The sequence below is a fragment of the Passer domesticus genome, chromosome 5, assembly GCF_036417665.1.
Source record: "Passer domesticus isolate bPasDom1 chromosome 5, bPasDom1.hap1, whole genome shotgun sequence".
Taxonomy (NCBI): Eukaryota; Metazoa; Chordata; class Aves; order Passeriformes; family Passeridae; genus Passer; species Passer domesticus.
Genome location: NC_087478.1, coordinates 41,516,131 through 41,538,432, shown reverse-complemented (window position 1 = coordinate 41,538,432; position 22,302 = coordinate 41,516,131). Strand labels below are relative to the sequence as shown.

At 36.6% G+C, this 22,302-nt stretch overlaps 1 protein-coding gene and 1 long non-coding RNA gene across 3 annotated transcripts in view; one reads left to right on the top strand and one right to left on the bottom strand.

Moving 5' to 3' along the window:
- Nucleotides 1–22,302, top strand: part of LOC135300338 (uncharacterized) — a 119,926-nt gene that overhangs the window by 79,014 nt on the left and 18,610 nt on the right. The window contains exon 4 of one of the 2 annotated variants that reach the window (XR_010362230.1): nucleotides 20,096–20,153. This is a non-coding gene — a long non-coding RNA (uncharacterized LOC135300338). Of the gene's footprint in view, nucleotides 1–20,095; nucleotides 22,038–22,302 lie in introns of those variants that run through there. The other variant, XR_010362229.1, reaches the window with a different exon arrangement.
- Nucleotides 4,223–22,302, bottom strand: part of LOC135300335 (uncharacterized) — a 230,901-nt gene continuing 212,821 nt past the window's right edge. The window contains exon 8 of the mRNA XM_064419693.1: nucleotides 4,223–8,109. Coding sequence (XP_064275763.1) covers nucleotides 7,993–8,109 — 117 coding nt within the window. The 3' untranslated portion in view covers nucleotides 4,223–7,992. The remainder of the gene's footprint in view (nucleotides 8,110–22,302) is intronic.

The following is a 22,302-nucleotide window of genomic DNA, read 5'->3' as shown; positions in this document are numbered from 1 at the left end:
TCAATCTCTCCGAATTGTTTGTATTTGTTTTGCAAAAAACTGAAGCTTAGAAACCAAACCTGTGTAAGCCCACGTCTGCCAGCAGACAGCAGCTGTCAGCAAACCAAAGCCAATCACTTTTCCTTGAGTCTGAAGGAACTCGAGCTTCCTTCCCCCCTTGTTGCCTCTTCTTCCTGCCAAGGATTACACAAAACAAATTCTTCTCCAAAAAGCAAACAATCAGATTGGCTTTTCAGAAGGGATTGGTGCTTTATCATCATCTTCTTTGCTCATATAAAACAGATTTTGTGTTCTGCTGTTTCTGAGACTGGCCCATACACTGCAGCTCTGTCACATGAAAAGCCACCAGTGGATCACTGTGAGGTCTGCACTGGGTTATCTCACTGCTCAGCTGGTTACATGTTTGGATGAACCAGGGCTGCAAGCCTGGCTGAATGTTGGAGTAGAAACTCTGAAGCCATGCTGAGGATGTTGAACCCAAGCAAACACAAGGGATGAAGGGAAGATTCCTGCTGATTCCATGTGGATGCAGGTCTGGGGCTTCAGAGCTTGAGCTAAAACACAGGTGTGATCACACAGGCTGCACTTATCCTGCATTATAGTCCAGTTTTTAAAGTTATTAGAATAATTAAGGGGCAAACAAGACCATATGCCAAATTCAATATTATGGATTTTATTTAATAGTGACTATGAAAGAGAGAGAGAAAAAAAACAAAAGGAAGAGAAAGCAATATAAAAGAATTGGGGGGACAGAAAGATAGTGACAGGAAACAGATTAAAGCGAATATCACCATGCCACAGATCCCAGTGGTGTTCCATTGATCCTCTCCACCTGGTCCATCTGGTTTTCTTGTTGGTGAGGGTCCCCCCAAAAAACATGGGTTAATATATGTTCAGTCAGAGTGGGAATGCCCAGATAACCCTCCTGACTGGGAGTAGGTTTGACACAATGTCTTGCAGCAGACTCTGGGTCTGTAGCCTCCCTTTATCATGTGCATTCCTGTGGTGCAAGGTCTCAGGAATGAGTCTGAGTGGCACTTTTGTGGGTCTTTGATGGATTGTGACACCTCTTCAGCTGCCTTTCACATGAATTCCCATGGGTGTAGCCTTCCTGGAGGTTCCATAGGCGAGCCAGTTTGTGTAAGGGGGGATGGGTGTACACCACCTCTGATCCGAGGTCATGACATGCCAAAACTCTCCTCCTCCTCCTCCTCACTTTGTTGTGGGACAGGTGAGGCTGTGTAAACCTGGCCTCTGTGAGCGGTGGTCTCCTCTACCCCAAACCCAGCCAGGGATGATATTCTGCTGGATTTGGATTTCTTGTGGATGCATTCTTTTCCCTCAGCCTTGTTTACTTTTCCCTAGACCTGAGATGATTGAACAATGGACTCTTATCTTGAATTCCCTCAGGTGGCTTAACTCATAGTCCAAAGTTTCAGTCAGGCATATTCAAGGAGAGGTGGGCTTCAGTGGTTGTAGCTTCTTTGTACAGTTTTAATATAATGGGCAAAACTCCTTCATAACAATGTTTAAGGCATGAACCATTTCAGTCTCTGGCACCTGGTGAACATGAAACATCTCTAGGTTTCTGCCAAGATCACAACCTGTATTGATGCAAACTCAGATGTATCATGCCATTTATACTCTTCATAATTTAACTGTTAGACCCTCATGGCCCCACTTAGACTCACAGTTCTGTGCCAGGTGCTACAAAAATATGCAATTCAGAGATAGACTGATGGGCACATTTAGATTGAGGAGTAAACCCTGTCCTCCATCTAAGCAGTAAAAAGATAAATAGGTTTTTGAAGTGAGAGCTGCCTCCAAAAAAAAAAAAAAGTACAAGCATATATCACTGTCTTAATTAAAAAAATATGTGAGGTAGTGCTAGAATTGAAACTATCTGGTGAGCAGGGCTTGATTGAATAAAATTTTACTTAGGAGCCTGCATGTTCATGAAACACCACAGAATAAATCACAAAGGAGCAGAAATGTAACATATGGCTGATCAAAAACTGCAGTACTTACTAAGGAAACATAAAGAGCCTTGGAATGAAAGGGACTGAAAGCAAAGAAGCTCTGTGCTATTGCTTGATTCCTGTTGCATTCAGAAAATCAGGACTTTTGTTCACTCTTGGTGAGTAGATATGATTCCTCTTGAGCTGCCTGAGACACAATCAACTTCTCTTCTCAGTTGAAAGCAACACAAGGAGCCCTGGAGCACAATGAACTGCTCAGGTCAAAAAAGTGTATAAAAAGGCATAACTTGCCCTGATAGGTTAACATTGAAGTGGCAATAGAGCCATTATGAGGGCAGCTGTCCCACTTGCTCCTGCTACAAGGTGTTCATTTGTATCTATGACATGTCTTTTGCTGCTTTAATTTTCACTCAAACCTTCAATGACAGAAGTGTATTTGGAATCAGTTAGAATTAAACCTACTTTATGAGAGAAGACATGCATGTTCTGACCTTTCCTGATAATATATACTTAAGGCTCACAATAGCATATGTGTTAGAGATGAAATTAACTTGGGTGAGTTTGCCAGTTTATCATCTGTGGAGCAGTTTGCTCCCCTGATGGAGGTCATCCTCACCATACAAATACAGAATGCTTCTGTCACCTTACAGGTTCTTATTTCTGTTGTCAGACCTTCTGGACAGCCAGCCTGTGTGTGCAGCTTTCTGCATCTGCAGCCTCATGAGAGTAAATGTCTATGGAAAATCCAATTCCTTTGCTTGTGGGATGCTTCTCCTCTGGCATTTATCTAACTTAGGGTAAAGGCAGAAAAGAGAAATGGGACTGCAGGACCACTTCTTTCCTGGGAATGTTTTTGAAAGCTACCTTTTCTTGCATGTGTGTTCCTCATAACGAGGAAATGCAAGACAATGAGTGCATGAGAAAATAGCAGTTTCTGACTCAAGCAAGATTTACATCAGATATTCAAGAACAGATTGTTGCACTCATTGCTTGTTATGAGGCATATGACTTTGTTTTTGCATTCGGAGTGTATTTCTATATGTCTATATTTATTTTTTGTGGCTGAGGAATAGATGCACCCAAAGCACTTATATTTGAATTAATATTATTTTCTGATATTGATGACATTTTTTTTATATCTAGTAATGAACAAATTAAATAGCAACATAACAATAATAGTACCTTAGTTTAATGTTGATTCAAGAAAACCACGGTGGGAAACTTAAGTTTCTTATTCCACCTCCCTGCCTCATTGCAATACAATTGTACCATCTTTTCTATTTTGTTCATAAGGCTTGTATAAAACATCCTTTAACTGTCTTCTAGTAAAATATTTAGGTGTAACTGCAAAACAAGTTTTGATCCTGTTACAGAAAACAACATCTGAAAAAGAACGAGGAATGTTAAAAGCGTTTGACTCTTGGAATTATAAATCCATTTGTTAATGATAAATTCAGCCAAAACATCAAGAAACATTCATGATAGTGTTTTACACAAAATCATACTTTGGCTTCTTTTGTGTACAGTATTACATAATTCCTTTAAGATTTTCTGAGAATAAAAATTTGTACATATGGTCGACTGGTAGCCTTAAAACTTTCCTGAGAAATGGTGTTCTTTATACATTAACACATTCACAAATGAAAAAGGCAGACTCTGTAATATAACTGTCTTCAAAGCATCATGCTCTATGTGATTTATTTTTTTAACTCTCAACACAGCCAATTTTCTAGCAGCTATATTCTAATAAAGAGGGGAAATGTACTTATCCTTCCTGGTCAAAATAATCTCTTCGGATGTGCTTGCTTCCCTGCTGCTGCTTTGACTGTCCTGCTCTTGAAGGACCAGGTGCTGTGCCCCAGTTGTTCCTCAGCAACAATTTCAGTGAACACGATATCTACACAATTGCCTCTGATCTAAATTAAATTTCTTCCTCTAATCTCTTATTTCTCTTTAATAATGTCTGTTCAAAGAAAAAAAAAAAAAAGGAAAATAGAAAGAAAATTTTCCTGGGAGGTAGAAGACAAATACATAGAAGACAAATACATATATTTCCCCTTTATTGCTTCCCTGACCCTTCCACCTCCAAAATGGAATAAAATTAAAGAAATCTTTTTCTTTTCTTTTCTTTTCTTTTCTTTTCTTTTCTTTTCTTTTCTTTTCTTTTCTTTTCTTTTCTTTTCTTTTCTTTTCTTTTTTCCTTTCCTTTCCTTTCCTTTCCTTTCCTTTCCTTTCCTTTCCTTTCCTTTCCTTTCCTTTCCTTTCCTTTCCTTTCCTTTCCTTTCCTTTCCTTTCCTTTCCTTTCCTTTCCTTTCCTTTCCTTTCCTTTCCTTTCCTTTCCTTTCCTTTCCTTTCCTTTCCTTTTTTTCCCTTTTCTTCTATTCCTTTCCTTTTCTTCTGTTCATAAAATGACCACTCCTTCTCTATGTCCCTCTTTTTCTGTGTTTTTGGCAAAGCTACAAAAGTGAAGCACAATGCCTTGCAAATTAATTCAGATTTTGCTGTTGACTTCAATAAAACTATTGACTTGCATGATGTTTTTACTTTACCTGCAATAGAACATTCCTTCACAAAACCTCATATTCCAGAATAATTTGTTGGGGTAAAATTTGGACCCAAACTTATAATTTAGCCTATATAAAAAATGCGTGAAATAAGTATCTGTGTGAATACAATACCTGTGAAATACAGACATTAATATTAAGATGATAATATTTCATCTCTCTTTGTCAGTCCAGCTTCCTTAAATACATTCATGTATGGTTTTGTCTGAACTCTTAAGAGTTAATTGTGGAAGCCTGATGCTGCCAAGACCACAGAGTGTTTGAGAATTCATCTCTCTTATTCTCTTCACAACTGAAAGCCCATAGTGCATGCTTATTCCAAGTCCTTGATAACTTTCATTAATGCTGTTTTCTTTTTTGAATATTACATGACCTGGGACTCAATGTGCTTAATAGGTAGAAGCAGCAAAGAAATTCACCTGTAAAAAATGAACAAATGAAGTGCCTTATTTTTGATGAAAAAATAAAGCTTTGGAAAATCTGCTTGGGACATGCAGAATTAAGATTTTAATTTAAAAGCAAAAGGTATGGAAAATCCCCCAGTGCTGTCTCTCTCTCTCGCTCTCTCTCTCACTTTATTTGCCAGAATGATCTCTAGGGTGGTCACATAAACACATTTGCCATGATTTGTTGTATAACAGATATAAATTTGGAGAGGATATTACAAGATTTTAAACTCAGATTTGTTTATGTTGCATTCACTTCTCTACTTTGGAAACTAACTTTTCACTCTTCATGTGACTTTTCTCACTGACGATCAGAACTCTAAGACTTTTGCTGCTCCTAGAATCATAGTATAGATCTTCTAAATATTTTGCTGCATAGATAAAAAAATTGATTAACTCTAATAAGCCTAGCTCTCAATAGTGCATTGCAATGTTATTCCTTTAGAGTTTCTTTTGGCAATCTTTAGTTGATTTAATGTAATTCTGTAACTATCCATACAGATGCATCATCATGCCCAAAGAGACAGCACTGTCACCAGCAGGCAGTGCTGCATCTTAGCATTAAATTTTCATACTGCTTTATGTAATATTTTTTGTGTAGTCTTTAATTAAATCTAAGACCTAGAGGAAAGTGAGGGCTGTGCATGCTATTTGTATGCCAGTAACCACAAAGAACACCCAGAAGAAAGTGGAAGCAAAGCCAACTGTTGGCCAGTGCTGTTATTTGCAGTGAATCTCCTGGTTAGTGCAGGCGTGTGTGGCAGCCAGGGAAAGGAGCCCTTAACTGGCACAAGAGAGAGCTCAGTGGTCACGTGTGTGAGCCCATGAGCGCTTGGCAGGCTGTGGCTGTTTGCTGTCCATGGCTGGGTGAGCACAGAAGGAAGCAGCCATGCCTAGGAGGCTTTTTGGATGACGTTCCATCTACGGATTCCCCAGGCGCAAGGTGGCTCTTTCAGGCAGTCACCCAAACACTCCTCTGGGTGAAGACCAGTTCTGAAACCACCCCAGAAGGAATCGTAAGAGGGAGATGGCATTGAATGTGTCACTGTCTGTTCTTTATGAACATTGAGACAGTGATAAGGGCATTTATTGACACACTATGGCCAGAAAGTGATAAATACAGCAGACTCCATGTCTGACTGAAACTGGTGGTGCTGAGAGGGAGCTAACTCTCAGGTCTAGATCAGAAACAGCAATGACAAAAAGTCCCTTTATAGACAGATTTGCAGGGAAATTAAGAGAATATGCTGGAGAAAGCATCAAAAAAGCCCATAATTAGAAAGTATAAACATTGAGTAAAATATAGCAGTTTCTTAATGGTATCAGGCAGCAATCCCCACTAGAAGGACAACTCCTTCACGTCAAAGTATGATTTTAAGGAGGTATTTTCAGGAAGTGGCTAAACAAATCCAATCTGGTTTTTTTTTCTTCATTATTTTCAATTTCAGAAAAGACTCATAGTCACAAAGGTCATAATAATATATTCTAGAACCTAATATTCCATTTTCCCCTTTTTTTTTACTGACCTATGTACTTTGAGCCTTACTCTTTCTCCTGATGTAGGGTAGATACAGCTTCCTTCTAGCAGCCAGAGCACTGTTGTCTAGCTGTCTATGCCTTTACTCTTTTCCATGCAACATTTCCCTTTTTTGCCATCTTATTGTAACTTTGTTTCAGATAGTTCCTATGTCCTCTTACTCCACTCTTATTCCTTCTTGTTTCCTCTCTTTGACAATACGTGTCTCAGAATGAAAGACAAATAAAATTGAATAAATACAAATGAACTTAGAAAATAATTTACTCTTTTGTTCAGAAAAATGATAAAACTTTGAAATCTGTTAACCAGAAACCCTTTAGGACTTTTCAGTATTGGGAAACAGAAACAACTTCTACAAATTCATAAAACTCTTGTTCCTAATTTTGTGTGGTTGGAAAAGAAAATGCTAAACACAGACACATTTTCATCTGTAAAGAAAAATTGTCATTTGTCCAGAACTGAACATTGCCCGTTCTGGGCATTAAGCCAGGATGATTTAGTGAGAAGGGAGAAAGGAGCCTGCACTTGGAGAGGCAATGAGGAAATGCTTCTCTGACAGGTTGATTTAAAGGAGTGGCAGCTGTGTGAAAGTGCTGCAGGAAGAATTGTACATTACATTTAGAGGAAGAGAGGTTACTGGGCACCCAACGGAAACAGATATGAGAGGGTGATAAAAGCTAAAGCCTATGTAAAATGTACTTGCAGACACCTGAAATTTTGTGAACCTGTATATTTGGGGTGATGATATTTTTGCTCTGTAGCTTAATATATCTTAAATACACAAACAACCTCCTTATAGCTGGCAGGGAGACTGCACTGGACCAAAGCAGCTGTCTGCCACCTCCCTCTTTGTGTGTCTCCAAATGAAGGAGATTAACTGGCTTTCCAGTTCAGACAAGAATGTAGAAGCTTTGATAACATGGTCAGACTTTAATGATTATAAATATATCCAAGTCTGATTCCAGCAGGTTTAAGTGCAATATTTTGTACAGCTCTGTAGATGATTCATCAAAAATTAATGCATAAAATGCATTGTCTCCTCTGCCATGGGGTTGCTGTTAGCCTGTGTGTGAATGGTCTGCCACGGATGGTGGCATTGTTGTAGATGGGAGACTGAGGGATTCCATTTCCATGCTCCAAAGTGCAGCATTCCCTGAGCACACATGGAGTGCTTGTCATCCCATCAAGCTTCAGCTCAGACTGTGCTCACAGACAGGCTGTGTGTGCAAAGCTGATGGAAGGACTCTGGTAGGTAGAGTTTTAAATGATTTAAAGATAGGTCATAAGGTGGATTTGACAGGTTGGGTTTCAGGTACGTATTTGGCACATGACTAAATGAAGAAGCACAGCCATGGCACAGGCAGAAGGAAACCCTGGGTGTCACAGCAGTCAGTGCCCACTTCCCATGAACAAGGACTTGTTAGAGTGCGTTTAGGGGTACCTTGTTGGCACCTGCCTGTCCCGTCTTATTCTCCTGCTTTCCTATGAGGCCACTCTGTCACTGTATCCAACAGCCATGACTTGTCCCAGAGTTGTTTCTGACTTTTTCTGGGGATGGTCTGTGTGTTGAACTTCACTTCTCGCTAAGCCAAAGAAGTTTTTCAGAAGGCACAAGTCAATTTCAGATGCATCTTTTTTTCAGAGATACAACTTCCTTGCTTTCTGCTAAGGATTAAAGATGTCTCTGCTAAAGCTACTTCCCTTGATCCTAGACACTTGTGAAAAATTTATTAAAAATATTGTTTTCTGCATGACAGAAATATTTTAATATAAAGAGTCTACAATACTTTAAATTGACTGAATTTCATTATCTTCATGCACAATATCTTATCTGGAAATTTTCCTCAGTAAATATTATTAGCATGCAGTTGGTGCAGTAAGTCTGGAAGGAAAAAGTCTTATGTGGTTTTGGGAGAGTTATGAGTCACTGTTATTTTATATCCCTATGAGAAATTACTATAATGCATGTAAGTCTCTATCCCAAACCATAACTAGGTTAACAGCATTTTGCCTTTGCACATTCCTCCACAGACTCAGTTGATATGATATTCTCCATTTTTTTACTTAAATCATTGCATAATGCTGAAAGGTGCTGTTCAAAGTTCTTTATTTCACCTTACTTTTCTGCAGTGAATTAATACCTCCTGCAAATAATTTTTACATGGGTTAGGTAAATTAAAATATATTTGTGAGACACGGAGATGCAAAGATAGCATGTAAAGGCTTTGAGTATTTATTGTTGCAATTAATATGAAATAAATTTGCAAATAAAATTAAATATGAAGAAATAAAGGGGGAAAAATAGAACAAACAAAGCTTCAGGATAAAATATTTCATTTGAAATAGATGACACAAGCCTTGAGTTGTGAGGAAAAATTTATTAGACCATGGAAAAAGAAATTTGAGAGAAACTGTAGTCATGTAAAGTTGTTAGGGGTAACTGCTGCAGATATTGGAGATGCTGGCAAGAAAACATTTTTTACCAACGCAGTTCCAAACAGAGAAGCATGCTGCGAGCACCTTCTGAAAGAACAATGTAAAAGAGCTGGAGCAAATAAATAGCTGATTGTGAATGTCCACTTAACCTCCCTGCAAGAGCTGAAGCACCTGCAATGAGTTTGTATGGGAAGTGAGGAATTTCTAAAAAATTTTTTTCCCCAAATTACAACTAGTATCTATGTATTTATTTAGAAAGAGGGAAAGAAAGAAAGGAGCTGGAGACACGTGGAGACAAAAAGGACATGTAGACCAAAGGAGCAACATGAGCCACTTTTCACAGTCTGGCATTTAGATTTCATTAGTACATCATATATGAATTTTAATATAGCCACATAGAAAACCCTCCTGTTACAGAGTATTACATAAGAACAGAAGTGAAAAGCATATTGCAGATTAAATGCTGGAATTTTTTCCACTAACTTCAATGACTTCATGATTTTTGTTAAAGAGATTTTCCCCATTTAAAAAGGGATGGCATGGGTGAGGCCTGAGGTCTGTACTACGTATTCACTGGCAAGGGCTAATATGGATGCACCACTTCTCTACCCTGTCTTCAGACTCTGCTGGGTACTCTGACAAAGTACCTGTCTTAAATTACCTCGTATTTGTTTTATTCCTTTATCATTAAAAGCTATTTGAATCAAAGCTATTTGATGTTCACTACGTTAAAAAAAGCAGTTCATTTTTGTGTGTTAAAATTTGAAGTAATTTCCACTTATTACAGATAGTAATATTGATTGAATTATAGAGTAGTCTATGGCTATTGTGAAGAACAATATGGAAATGAACTTTGTTATTGTTGTATTTTAATACATAATTCAAATTACCAACAGCATTGTGATTTTAGTTTTAATATTGTTTTGGGAGTGATGCAAAAGGACAGAAAACATAAAAATGTGATGGTTTGGAAAATAATCATCTGAATCTGGTTGTAGTTAAGTGAAGCTGGGAACATCCTGACCTTCCATACAGCCAGATGTGGAAAATATACTTCAAAGTCTTCAAGACCAACCTAATGGCATACAAGATTAATGGGTGCTGTTCCTGAAGAACATAAAGGGCCTTATAACTTTGCAATCCATGAAAACAAGGCATACATGTGAAGTACAAACTAATATTTTTTAAATAATCTGGATGAGATTAAATTTCTTATCTATAGCTAAATAAATGCTTTAAGAGAGGCTACTATCTCTTCAATTTGTGTTTTCTTTTATTTAATTTAGCAATCCTTTAACTCAGTCTTTTACTCAGGTCAGTTTGTGTTTAAGTTTTATCAAACAAAACTAATTAAAAATAAGTGGTTTAAAAATATTAAGTTAAATATTTACAGAACTTCCACTATTTGAAGTTAATGCATGTGAACATTAATTACCATTTACTGGTGTAAATGTAATTACAGAAAACAAAATTACCAGACAACAAACCAATTTCATTTAAAATATAAATAGAGTTAAATTTAAAACTAAAAAATTCTTCAACTTTTAGCAACTAATGCAAATGAAGAGGTTTTTTTCAAGTCAAGCTATCACTTAAAAAGCAGTATATTTGAGGAAAAAAGCATATCTTTTTATATTACATCCTGATAGGAAAATTAAAGTTAGTAGAATTTATTATTATTATTATTATTATTTTTTAATTTTTCAACTATTATTTGATTTTAAATGCTGACATATAGTAGGATATTCACCATGTCCTAATATAACTGTATACTTTAAACAAAGGTGTATTTTCCTTCAGGTTTCATATTTAGGGACCCTTATCTCTGTTTCTTTTATGAAGTGGAGCAACCCCAGCACAGTATTCCTTGTTATAAGGAATAAAATTGCCAGTCTGCCCAGAGAGGCTGTTGACATCAAACTTTTAGCATTTCATACTCTTCTTTTTTTCCCTTTTAAAGAGAGATGGGGGAAAGCAAGCCAAAAAAAAAAAAAAAACCCAAAAAACCACTAAAACAGAAAACCCCACAAACCATAACTCATACCCAGTCAGTTCTACTTTATTCAATAAAATGGAGGAGCAGGTGACTTGAAGAATCAGTAACAAGATATGAAGATTTTTATCTCCCATGTGAATGATTTGAACACAGCTCAGGTTAATAGTGGCTGAATCTGTCCCCAGGAGACTGTTGCTCAAGTGAAAAGCCTGTTGAACATTTTGGTACAATGTCAGTGCACTGTATAAGTGCATCTTAGTAACCAGCATCACAGCTGTCACCTCTGCAGCCTCTGCAAGGAGGATAGAAAATAATCCTGGGGAATGAAATACTCTCTCAAATAAATCATTCCACTTGGGAGCCCTCAGACACTGAAATAAAAATGCAGGTGAAGCTTTCACTGTGACTTTTTCTGATTTTGTACTTGTATGTACACATGGGAATTTGTCTGGTTTGGTCTGAACCAGGAATGAGTGTGCCAGACACAGCAAGAATACCCAACCAGTAACCTGTGTACCATTATACTGGATCAACTTTGATAAGGGATGAGCTTTTAGCAATTCCAGTCTTCAATACACATATTTCCATTCAATTATTTATCCTATCCATACTGAGGAAAGCAAAAGTCACTCCTCAACCCCACCTTCTCTGTACTTAAATAAATGAATTTGAAATAGAATTACTGTCAGACAACTCAGCAGTTTTGTAACTCTAATGGAAGCTTTTCCCCTTGGCCCCTCCTTGCAAACACTTAAGTAAATTAACAGAGGGTAGACAAAGCCATACACAGATCAAAGGAGCAAATCATACTAAATGGCTTAGGACTATTTAATGTCCTCCTTTTATACAGAAAATGAACTTTTGCTTCTGTTTTCACAAGGTGCAGCCCCACTTTAAAGGCTGCCATATGAGAAAGAATTCTCTCTCCACCTGTCAGAGGATCTGTGCTTCTATTCCCCTCCAAAAGAACATTCATCCTGCATGCAAAACCAGAAAATATGCTCCAATTTAGCTTTTCAAATACTAAAATAATTTAAAATAACCTGCTTATGATGCCAAGTTTTCTCCATTGTACACCCACTTCCCCTGTATCTTCTGAAGGAATTTTCTTAGCCTTGTCTGCTCCAAAGCACCTTATTCAGAAAAACCAAAGATCTGCTGATAATTTCCACACTGTACCTTATTGCTTCTTTGCCTGTTTCTACTTCCCTTGCACAAGGCATGGATTTCTTAAATGGTAGAGATTACAACTTTCCCCATTGATACCTTTATGCCTCATTTTGCCTTGTTCAGGTGATAATGTACTCATTTTCTTGTCTGTAGTTCTAAATTTCAGAAGTTAATGTGTTTTTTACCTAAATATGGGCATAATTGTTCCACTGAGGAACAAGATAATTCATCAGCTGCTCTGAAAACTCCTTCTCAGCTGCAAGAGCGTAGCCAGGATTGCCCTCTCATGAGGGATGTGACTGTACAATGCTCAGGGGAAAAAGAAACCAACAACACAAAAAAACAACAAACAAACAAACAAAAAAAACCACAGAAGAGGGGCTTTTAGTTATAGGAAGAATAAATCTTTCAGAAAAGTACATATATATTGTCTCAGACAACCCCCACAAGCATTAGAGGCACCCACAGTTGGGAAATGCCATGTCACAGCCTAGCATCAGAATTTATAATGCTAGAGACTGGCAGTGGTTTTTTGTCCCTTTTCAGCATGGAACCCAATGATTCTCTGATTCCAGCTCCAGAAAACACATGGGCATGGCTGCTGCTGCTCCCAGCTGGGGAAGCACACAGCAGTGTGTGGGCAGAACCACCGTACGCCTCACAGCTGTCAGCTACAGAAGCAGATAAATGTCCTGCTCTGTAACAGGGGAGGTCGAGATTCCTCGGCCCAAAAGAAACAGTCTTCCTCTGCTTAATAACCCTTCAGCTGGAAATCATTAAGGAGCAGATAAGAATAATATGATGATGGCTTGGGGAGGAGCATTTTACATCTTTGCCTCTTCTCTGTGCTTGAAGGGGCTTTGCTGTGCTTGAAAACAATTGCATGCGTGGAGCTGCGCCAGATGTGACAGTGCTCCCTCTCCAGCATGGTCAAACAGGCATTTGACTTCCATTGCCCCAACAAAGAGAGCTGCTTGAGTTAAATACCTTGAGGCAGGGACCTGATTCGTTTCAAGACCTCCAAGGTCCTGCCAGTTACAGGAATGGTTTGTCTCATATTAGCAAAAGGCAAGGACCAAAGTAGGTTTAAATGCATCACATCCCTCCAGTGTTTGCTTTTCTTTAATCTGGCACTTGCTGCTTTATCAGAAATGTGTATAGCCAAAAAAGGGGACTCAGCAACTACTCACAATCACTTCGGCAGCGTCTTTAATTGGAATGGGAAAGAGGGCCAATGTTTGTGTGCATGTGTGTTTTTGATTTATTTTTAATAATCTTCATATTTGCTAAGTTGGTGGCATGATACAAGTTTCTTCATAGTGGTATATTTGCATAGAACTATGAAATGTCAAAAGCTAAGGTGCTGTGAAACAAACATCTGTAATTATAATTCATAATATTCCCTGCAAAATGCTTCAGGCCCAAAAGAATTCTCAAGGCAGACCACCACCACAGAGAGGTGCACTGTGGTCTTCAGCTTATGATGGCCCTACGCCCCACTGAATCATCGCCATCCTAAATGATGCAGGGTAACCCTTTCTTTCTCATTCTCTTATTTTGTGCTCCTCTCAAATCAAAACTTTTCATCATCTGATGTTTGGCTGCTGTCTTTGGTGGGGGGTGGGGATGGAAGGTTTAGTTAGTTTTGGTTCCCTACTGACTGTGTGACTTCAGCAGAAATGTTTCTTTAAGATTATTGTTTTTCATTTTTGAATGACTAATTTCTTGCTCTATAGATGACTCATGACAGCATTCACTTGTGAGATACAAGTGAGTGCTGGAGGCCTTCGAAACAGCAAAAGTCAGTGCCAGAGGAGGACACCCAAAATTCGGGTGCTGTTTGTTCCTTGGGACATTTACAGCATTGAACAGGAAGGGAAACAACCTCATCTGCAGCCTTCCAATCTCCATGTTTCTCTTTCTGTTCCTATTACACCAGAATGAAAACCAGCTGTTTATCAGCTCATAGTTTGCTTTGCTGATTGTGGTTTTGGCAGACAAATGAGATTTCCTCTTTTGTGCTTCTTGTGTTTCCCACAGTACAAAAGTCTATTAGAGGGGAAGAGTACTGAATATTAATTCCAGACACTGCATTGTAAAGTTGTACCTGGCACTCCTGTTCAGATGCATTAACATTCCAGTTAAAATACATTAACATTCCCAGACCTGGCTCTGACCTCACTTGTGCTGATTTTACACTTATATAACTGCTGACAGCTCAGGACTTGTCCTTAATTTACACTGAGCTGCTTTTACTGCGTGTTTGCAATGTTTACAAATGCTTGGTTATTTACTGTGCTTTTATTTATCATCCTATTTTGTAAAGAAGATTTGTATACTTTATCTCACAAGGCTGTGGCATGCATCACAATAGATAACATATTTTTTATTATTTTCTTTGCAGTTTGATTTCTTTTCATTCTTTCTTTTAATATTCTCTTAATCATCCTTCTTAATTAATATTCCCATAAGTTATGTAAAATATTTGTTCTGCATCCCTTTCTAGATCTTGCTAAAACATTTCTCATGTGAGCACTGGACAATTTAAATGGTTTTTTTCAGTCATGAAGAAAGTCAGCAGCAGAATAGAGACAACCTGTTTCCCAGCTCTGAGCCAGAAGACCACTTTTCCATACACTTTTCATTGTTCTTCGCTGCTTTGAATCCTCTAAACTTCTGAGATGAAAAAATATTCACCAGAAACTGATGAATAAACCTAATGAATGTTCTGTGACCAGTTAAATTCATGTGCTCTTTGTTTCCCTTCATTTATTTATACCCAGGGGGAATAAAATCACTTTTATTCTAACTTTCTAAAGCAAATTAAAGGTAATTGACAACCCTGTGCTGCTTGCTGATGATGATTATTGAATGGGAGTGAAATTAACTGAAAAGCACTATTTCTGGACTGCTCTAGTCTAACTTCCATTTTTCTACAGGTTAAGAGCTAGATTTATTAGCATTCTTCAGCCTTTATCTAAAAGGGAAGGAAAAAAAATATTTCTGAATATCCTCAAGTCTTTTATATAGATATATTTTGAAAGCTTTCTGGAGCTTCTGATAACAACATGTAGACCAGATAAGACTAGGAGGAAATAACAACAAAAAAATCAGAGACAAAATGTTAGATAACCCTTGGGAGTAATTTCCTCAGAATCAGACAAATAGTTCCAATATATATTTTATCTTCTTTAGCATGTTTTTAAAACAAAACATAAATTGTCTACATGCAAATGCTATTTCATGACAAGAATAACAGTAAATAGTCTAGACCTCATAGCCCTGTACTGTCTAGCCAGCTGCTAGCACTCTTTAAGAATACCTTTTTTCCTGATTTTGTACGTAGTGATTAAATCACAGCTACTATTTTGACCTGCTTTGTGCTTTGGTTTTAAATACATTCATCTGTTTCCCATTGGTTTACAGTGGCTGAATAACTGTATGCAATAAAGGCTTATTGGGTTCTTTGTTTTAGCAGAATGGCCTAAACCAACTCTCCAGTTTGAAATTTGCTTCAAAGAAATCCATGCTATGTTATACATTTCCATTTTTGTGTTCTGTAGGGTTTTTTTCTTTAAAAAAAAATTAAAAATCTAAATTTTCCATAGGATGAGTGTACTGATTTTTGATTCCTAGCTTTATCCACCTGTTGAGGCAAATTCAGACTCAGCAGAATTCCCAGCCTTCCACTAGGCAGACAGCTATGACTGATTACAGTTGATCAAATGTTTTTCATATTCCACTGGTAAATAATAAGGGACAGATTTGAAGTGATCAATCCAATTCCATCTCTGCTAACATCAATGGAATGAGGTGAATTGACAACAATTATTGACTGTAATGCTTTCTCACTAAAGTTTTTCATGTCCAACTACTAACCACTAGCAGGCACTGATAATTTCTCTTCTATCTCACAGGTGTATATATTAGACGAGATCTTTTCCAGTCTAAAAGTGTTAAAATGTTCCAAAATCTTCTTACCTATAACCTCCAATAATTATATTGTCATTTTAGTTATTACTATTATTATTGCTGTTAATATTACTGCTTCTAAAGCTAGTCTTCTTCTCTAATCTTTTGCAAAATCATGACCAGATAATGCAGAATTCATTATTTCCTTTGTCTTCCCTTATTTCTAGGACTTGTAGCAATTTTTTTTAAATTAATGAGTCCCAAGAACACCCATTTTCTTTTGGGTGTTTATCAAATACAATACACTATGATTCACAAATGCTAATTATTTATATTAACTGGAGAAATTATGTTTAATCAAGTTAATCTTATTGTCTATAAACAAGCCTTTGATATCTTTTTAAGAAATGCTTGTATCTTTTAGGGTATTTTATCTCTCAGGCTACAAGATAAGAAAACAGGCAAACTTGCTTATCTCTGGTAGTTGGCAATATTAATGCTGATAAATTTATTTGCAAGAAGCACCTAAGCTGGAGTTGGATGGCAAATGTAGCTCCTGTCTATAGGAAGGGATGTGGAAGGCATCCTGGGATTTAGAGGCCAGTCTGTAGTCTATGATGAGGTGCAAGAACACAGTGCTCTTATTCTCTGCAGCACACGGCAAAGTTAGTGAGTTATATGCATGTTGTGGGGGAGTTAATGTGTGAGAGATGATCTTCATGCAAGGCATTGCTTAGTAACTTGATTCCATTTACCCTGACCGTTTGCCATAGAAACAAAGATATAAATCCCAGCAAAACTGAAGAAAATAATTAGCTGTAGTGGAATTTGGGATTAATAAGATTGTTATTTGCTATTTGCCATGCTGTTGCCTCTTCTGTTTGATATATGAGAGATAAATTGGTTTTTTTTTAATACCACATTTTGATTTTTTAGGCAGACTTGCTTATGGCACATTGTACCTAAAAACGTGTTGTTGCACTGTGAGCAAATCCTTCCTTCCCTGAGGCTGTGGACCTTCAATTTCTCAAAGTCAAACTACATAGTCCTTACAGTCCTTAAAATAAATACCAAGTATTGTAAGTTGCTTTTTCTGCCACTGCTATAAATGATGGCCCCTCATTCTCAGATTCTTTGAAAATTTACTTCCCCTCAAAGAAGAAAAACTTTGTGTAATACTCCAGTGAAATGGATTAGCCTTGACCTGAAGTTTCTGGGAAGTTCTCTGGATGCTTGTGTGGGCAGTTTCAATAGTGCACACAACATAGGTTGAGAAGCACCACAGAATTCAGGAGACATTACTCAGAGCTGTGAACCTGTTTCTATAGAATTCCCAAAATAAACAAAGATGATTCAGGGATATTTTGCACCTAGGAGCCTTGTTGTTTTGTTTCAGTGAGTATATTATTTTACATTGATAATCAATTAGCAATGATGAAATCATGATCTTTTTTTTTATTGATGAATAAATGGCTTTCACATTCAAAACTAACGAAATGAGGAGAATCTAACTGGATACAGCTATTCTTTTTCTGGGGAGAGAATTGGTAAGAGATTAATGTGCTAGTATTCTACATTTAAGAGAGTAAAAATACAATCTGATTTCCTTCAGACATAAAAAACTTGCATGTGATCTGTATAGCAAGCATCACTTAGGATTTACATGAGAACAGTTGAGAATAACATAGTTCAGTCTTTGCTTCTTTCTAATTGGGTTGAAGCATATTCTGCATTAGCTGTATCTTTGCTTCTACAGCTATTATTATGTCACCTAAGCAATTTTTCAATAAAATACTGCTGAAAAGCTCCTTTCACAGGAAAAAAAAAAAAAAACATTAAAAGAATCTGGAAGATTAAGAAAATCCAGTGGTCTACTAAATAGTTTACTGAAAGACTGATCTTCAAAGTCCAGAAAACAATCATTACAAAGTCCAGAAAACAATAATTACAAAGCAAAGGTAACAGAATAGATTACAAACAAAATAAATCTATTTAAAACAGATTTGATGGAGGTTGCACATTTTCATTCTACTTTCATTAAAGTCACTGGCAGTGCTGTCACTTCAGTGTTCAAAGACTAAAGAACAGGATTCTTGGAAAAGAAAGTCCACTTTCTGTAAAGTGATACAAATTATCTAAAACACATGGTCACTACAAACAACCAAGTGGGATAATCCACATTTTTTTACCATTAAAGGAAAAAAAATTTGCAAACAAAAGCTCTATTGTCATTGATGCTGATATCTAAAATTAAACTTTGAAGATATTTGTGGGTGTTAGTGGAGGAACAAACACCTGATGTGGAGTGGAACAAAGTTGTGAAACTGTGTTTGCTATTCCATATATTTACAGATGACAAATTGAATAAAAAATACATAAATAACCTAACAATATGTTGTTTATAGGAATCCTGAGTATTTGATGATGAAAAAAGACAGGTTTTTTTAGATTTCTTAGTAAAATTAGTAGTTAAATGCCTCCAAATCTCAATGCCCATAAAACACCAAATTGTTTGTGGATACTGGAAAGGGGACTAGCCAAAGGGGACAAATATGTGGCATCAATAATTATTTTATCACAAGGATCTGTACTTTGGAGATTATATTTCTGAGGTCAATTAAGTTACTTGCATTTTGCGCTACATGCAGCCTTTCTTGATCCTGTGTCTGGGGAAATGAAGAACCTTGAAATTAGTTCCATATGCCAGTGGACCTTGTAGGAGTATAAAACAAAGAAATGGTCCTTTTCAGCCTGAGTTCTAATCCTCTAAGCCTACTTTAAGGTTTCAGATTTTTTTTTTCTCAGAAGGTAATAAATCAAAGAAAGCAGTGTGTAATATTGATCTTCTGCATGCTAGGAAAAAAAAAAAAAAAGCAAAGGCAAAAAAAAAAAACCCTCACCACCACCAAAAAGACAATAAAGAAGAATCACTTGTCTAGCTTTATGCTCTTATCTGCTCTGGCTTGAATATCAAGTGCTGGTTAACATTTGTTTCTTTGGAGGGTAAAATAAAAGCAAGAATTCCATCTCCTCAGGAAACATGATTTAATTTTATCAGCCTGAACCTATGTGTCCAGTCCAATTGATTCTCCTATTAAGAAGGAAAATAGCTTTCCTCAGATCTTCAATGTGTTCAGACCTAGTGGGAACCTGCACGACCATGAAACAAAGACTACTACAACATTGAAACTATTGAACAACTATCACAATCCCACTGCAGTGATCTTTAAATAAGGTTGCTTTTTATTACTTGTGCTCCCAATAGGCAAAAAATAGATTGAATCAGAATGAAGTAAACTGCTCTGTTTAGTTGGTGCAAAAACCAAGGGTGGCTGAAGTGGGCAAATTGCATCTATTGTTTTTTTTAATTAATGCACAGCAGCTCTTTTTTAGGTAACAGAGGGAAATGTCAAAGGTTATTGCCTAAGAGATTGATGATTTTTTTCCAGTGTAGTAAGAAGGATTTGTGAAAATAAAAGTTCTACTTTTCTATGATAACTCTAGAAAGAGGAAACTAACCTTGTGCCCCACTTCTGAGTAAAGCTCCAGCATTCTGCCTCAGTAGACTTCTCAAAAAATGGCCCAGGAAGTTGCTCACCCAGAAAATTGTTGGACTAATCAAAATTGAAGACTTTTCCAGAGCTTAACCTGTCCCAGAGTTTCAAAGTTTCATTAGGAATTAACCATGAAAAGCTGAGCCTACATGTCAGTGACAGAGGCACGCTGATGCCAGGAATGGTGTCTGGCTGCCCACAGCTTCCCCACCAAGTCCAGTCCCTTCTTCTTCCTCAAGGCAGTGAGGTGATGTGAGACCTGTTCAGTTAGAACCATCCTGGCAGGCCCTGTGTCATAAAATAATCATAACAAAGGAGAGCAAATGAAAAGAATACACGTCTGTCACAGTGGATGGACTTCTAAGGGGAGGATTTTTTCACAGCTTTGCAAATAGGCACAGCCATGCATGATGTCTGTGCTGTTTGGTATCTCTCACTGATGTCTATTCTCTTAGCAGCAAACAGTGGAAGGATGTGACACAAAGTTATTTCTATTTTCAGGTGCTGGACATGGAGGTTCTATATGAAACAGGCATGGGAGCAAGCACACTGGGATTAGGTAACAAGATATTCATCCTGTATAGTGACATTCCCCTTAATTAGAGACAGTCTAAAGACCTGCTTTCCTCCTCACGTATCCATGTGCACAGACTAATGGCACATGGAGTCTGAATCTTGGGGTTTCAGCTGCCTCACTCAATTTTTTTTTCACTTGATATATGCATTTTCTGATTTTTCAAATTAATAGCAAAAAGTTTTGTCAGGCTCTCTGTACAAATATGGTAGCTTTCAATCATAAAGCTGACCAAAACCATCCTGTTAAAGGAGAAATAGAATTTCACAGTTTATGACAAAAAGAATTTGGGGGTGAAACTTCTGGGCATTGAGAAGAGAACAAGCTGGGAAACCCCAGTGGCACTGCCTGCCATATGAGAAATTAAAATCCTGTTGTATTAAAACATTGAAAAATCAGACATTATTTGAATTCAGAAATATACTCTATTCGGAATTCATTATATACCTGTCACAGTTTTTTCAACTTTTTAAATCCATTTTACATCAGAAATAACATTTAGGAGGATCTAAATAAATATACATAAAAATATAATTCCCCCACAATTCTGTCAAAGTATATGCAGTTTGGGGACAATTTGGAAATCATCTATTTCATAACCAGCTAAGATGGAGCTACACAAAAATCAAAGAAACCCTCAAAATCTAACACAAATGCAGCAGACAAAAAATACTGATTTAACCTGAAACAAAACTTTGGTACAAACATTTTCAGTCCCAATAATTGCTGTTTACTGCATTTGAAAATCAAATCTCTCAAGTGCCACTAACTTTAAGTTCTGCCCTGAACTTTTATATAAACACAAAGAACTGGTAATATTTAATTTTTGGTATCACAACAAAATTTAAAAATAAGAGAGATTATTATACTATAAAGTCTCAAACCTGCATTATTTATTTTCTGTCACTCTTATTCTGAGTCAATCATTTATATTCTTAGAAGTAAAGATACATATCCTTTGGTATATGCATTCACATATAATTCCAAAAAGAGAGCTTGACTATCAAAATCAATATGTATCTGTTGATACTGTTGAATATATAATTCTCTATTTAGTTTTTGAAAGCCCTGTTTTCAAAATAAAGTATTAAATTAATTATTATTCATTTAATGAGGTTTGTTGTTGCAATTCAGACTGAGTCTGGCTACACCTCTTTATAAGTGTTCTATGTACAGAAACTTAATTTCTCTTTAAGGACATATACTACACTTCCTGTATAAATATACCTAATTTAATAAGCTTTTACTACCTGATAAACAGTAAGCTACAATATATTGCTTTTCAAAGCAAATGAAGAATAGCAGTTTCACATCATTTAATAGTAGTAAAATACTAATCTTTCAGACATAAAATACACCACAGAAGATACCTGTTATTATTTTACTAAAAAATCAAAACTCATTATTAATTCATTCTACATTAATTATGATAGCCATTAATCACAATGATCTTGTTTAACATTCAGATTGCCGAAAATAATATTATAGCTTAGCAAGTCAGTATTTTATTCCAGAAGGATTAAGTCAATTAAAGTGACTCAAAACCATTATTTTCATAGCAATATAATGTCAAATTTTCACCTTGATTAATAGTTTATAACTTGAAACATTTACTAGGTTTCCACATTGTTTGATTTGTGGAAAAATGCAGGTTTTGCAATTTATTTTTTTTTTACTTATGAATATTTCAGTCCAATGGGAAAAAAGCAGTGCCTCTTATAAACTGAGCACATAAAATTAAAAAGAGGCAAAACTTGTATATGTTTTGTCTGGGTAGACCAGATAGAATGCTCATTAGATGATAGGGTACATTTTACCCAAACTTCTTTCAAAGATATCTAGGACACATAGAAAAAATTCTAAAGAGAGATCCCAGCCTGTTGTATGACAGATAATACTGTATCCATGGCATTTTCACATGCAAGCAGAGGCCATATCTTGTTCATTTTAACTTAAATGCTCTGTAAATACTTCTCCAAAAATTAAATTGTAAATCTTGTAATTTACTATCATAACAAGAAATGGTTTGCTCTGAAAATATATTGGCAAAGAAATGTCCTTGAACAACAGGTGAAAGGTGTGGAGAATATTCCCATAAAAAGACTTGACTACTCAAATCACACCCCAAGCACTT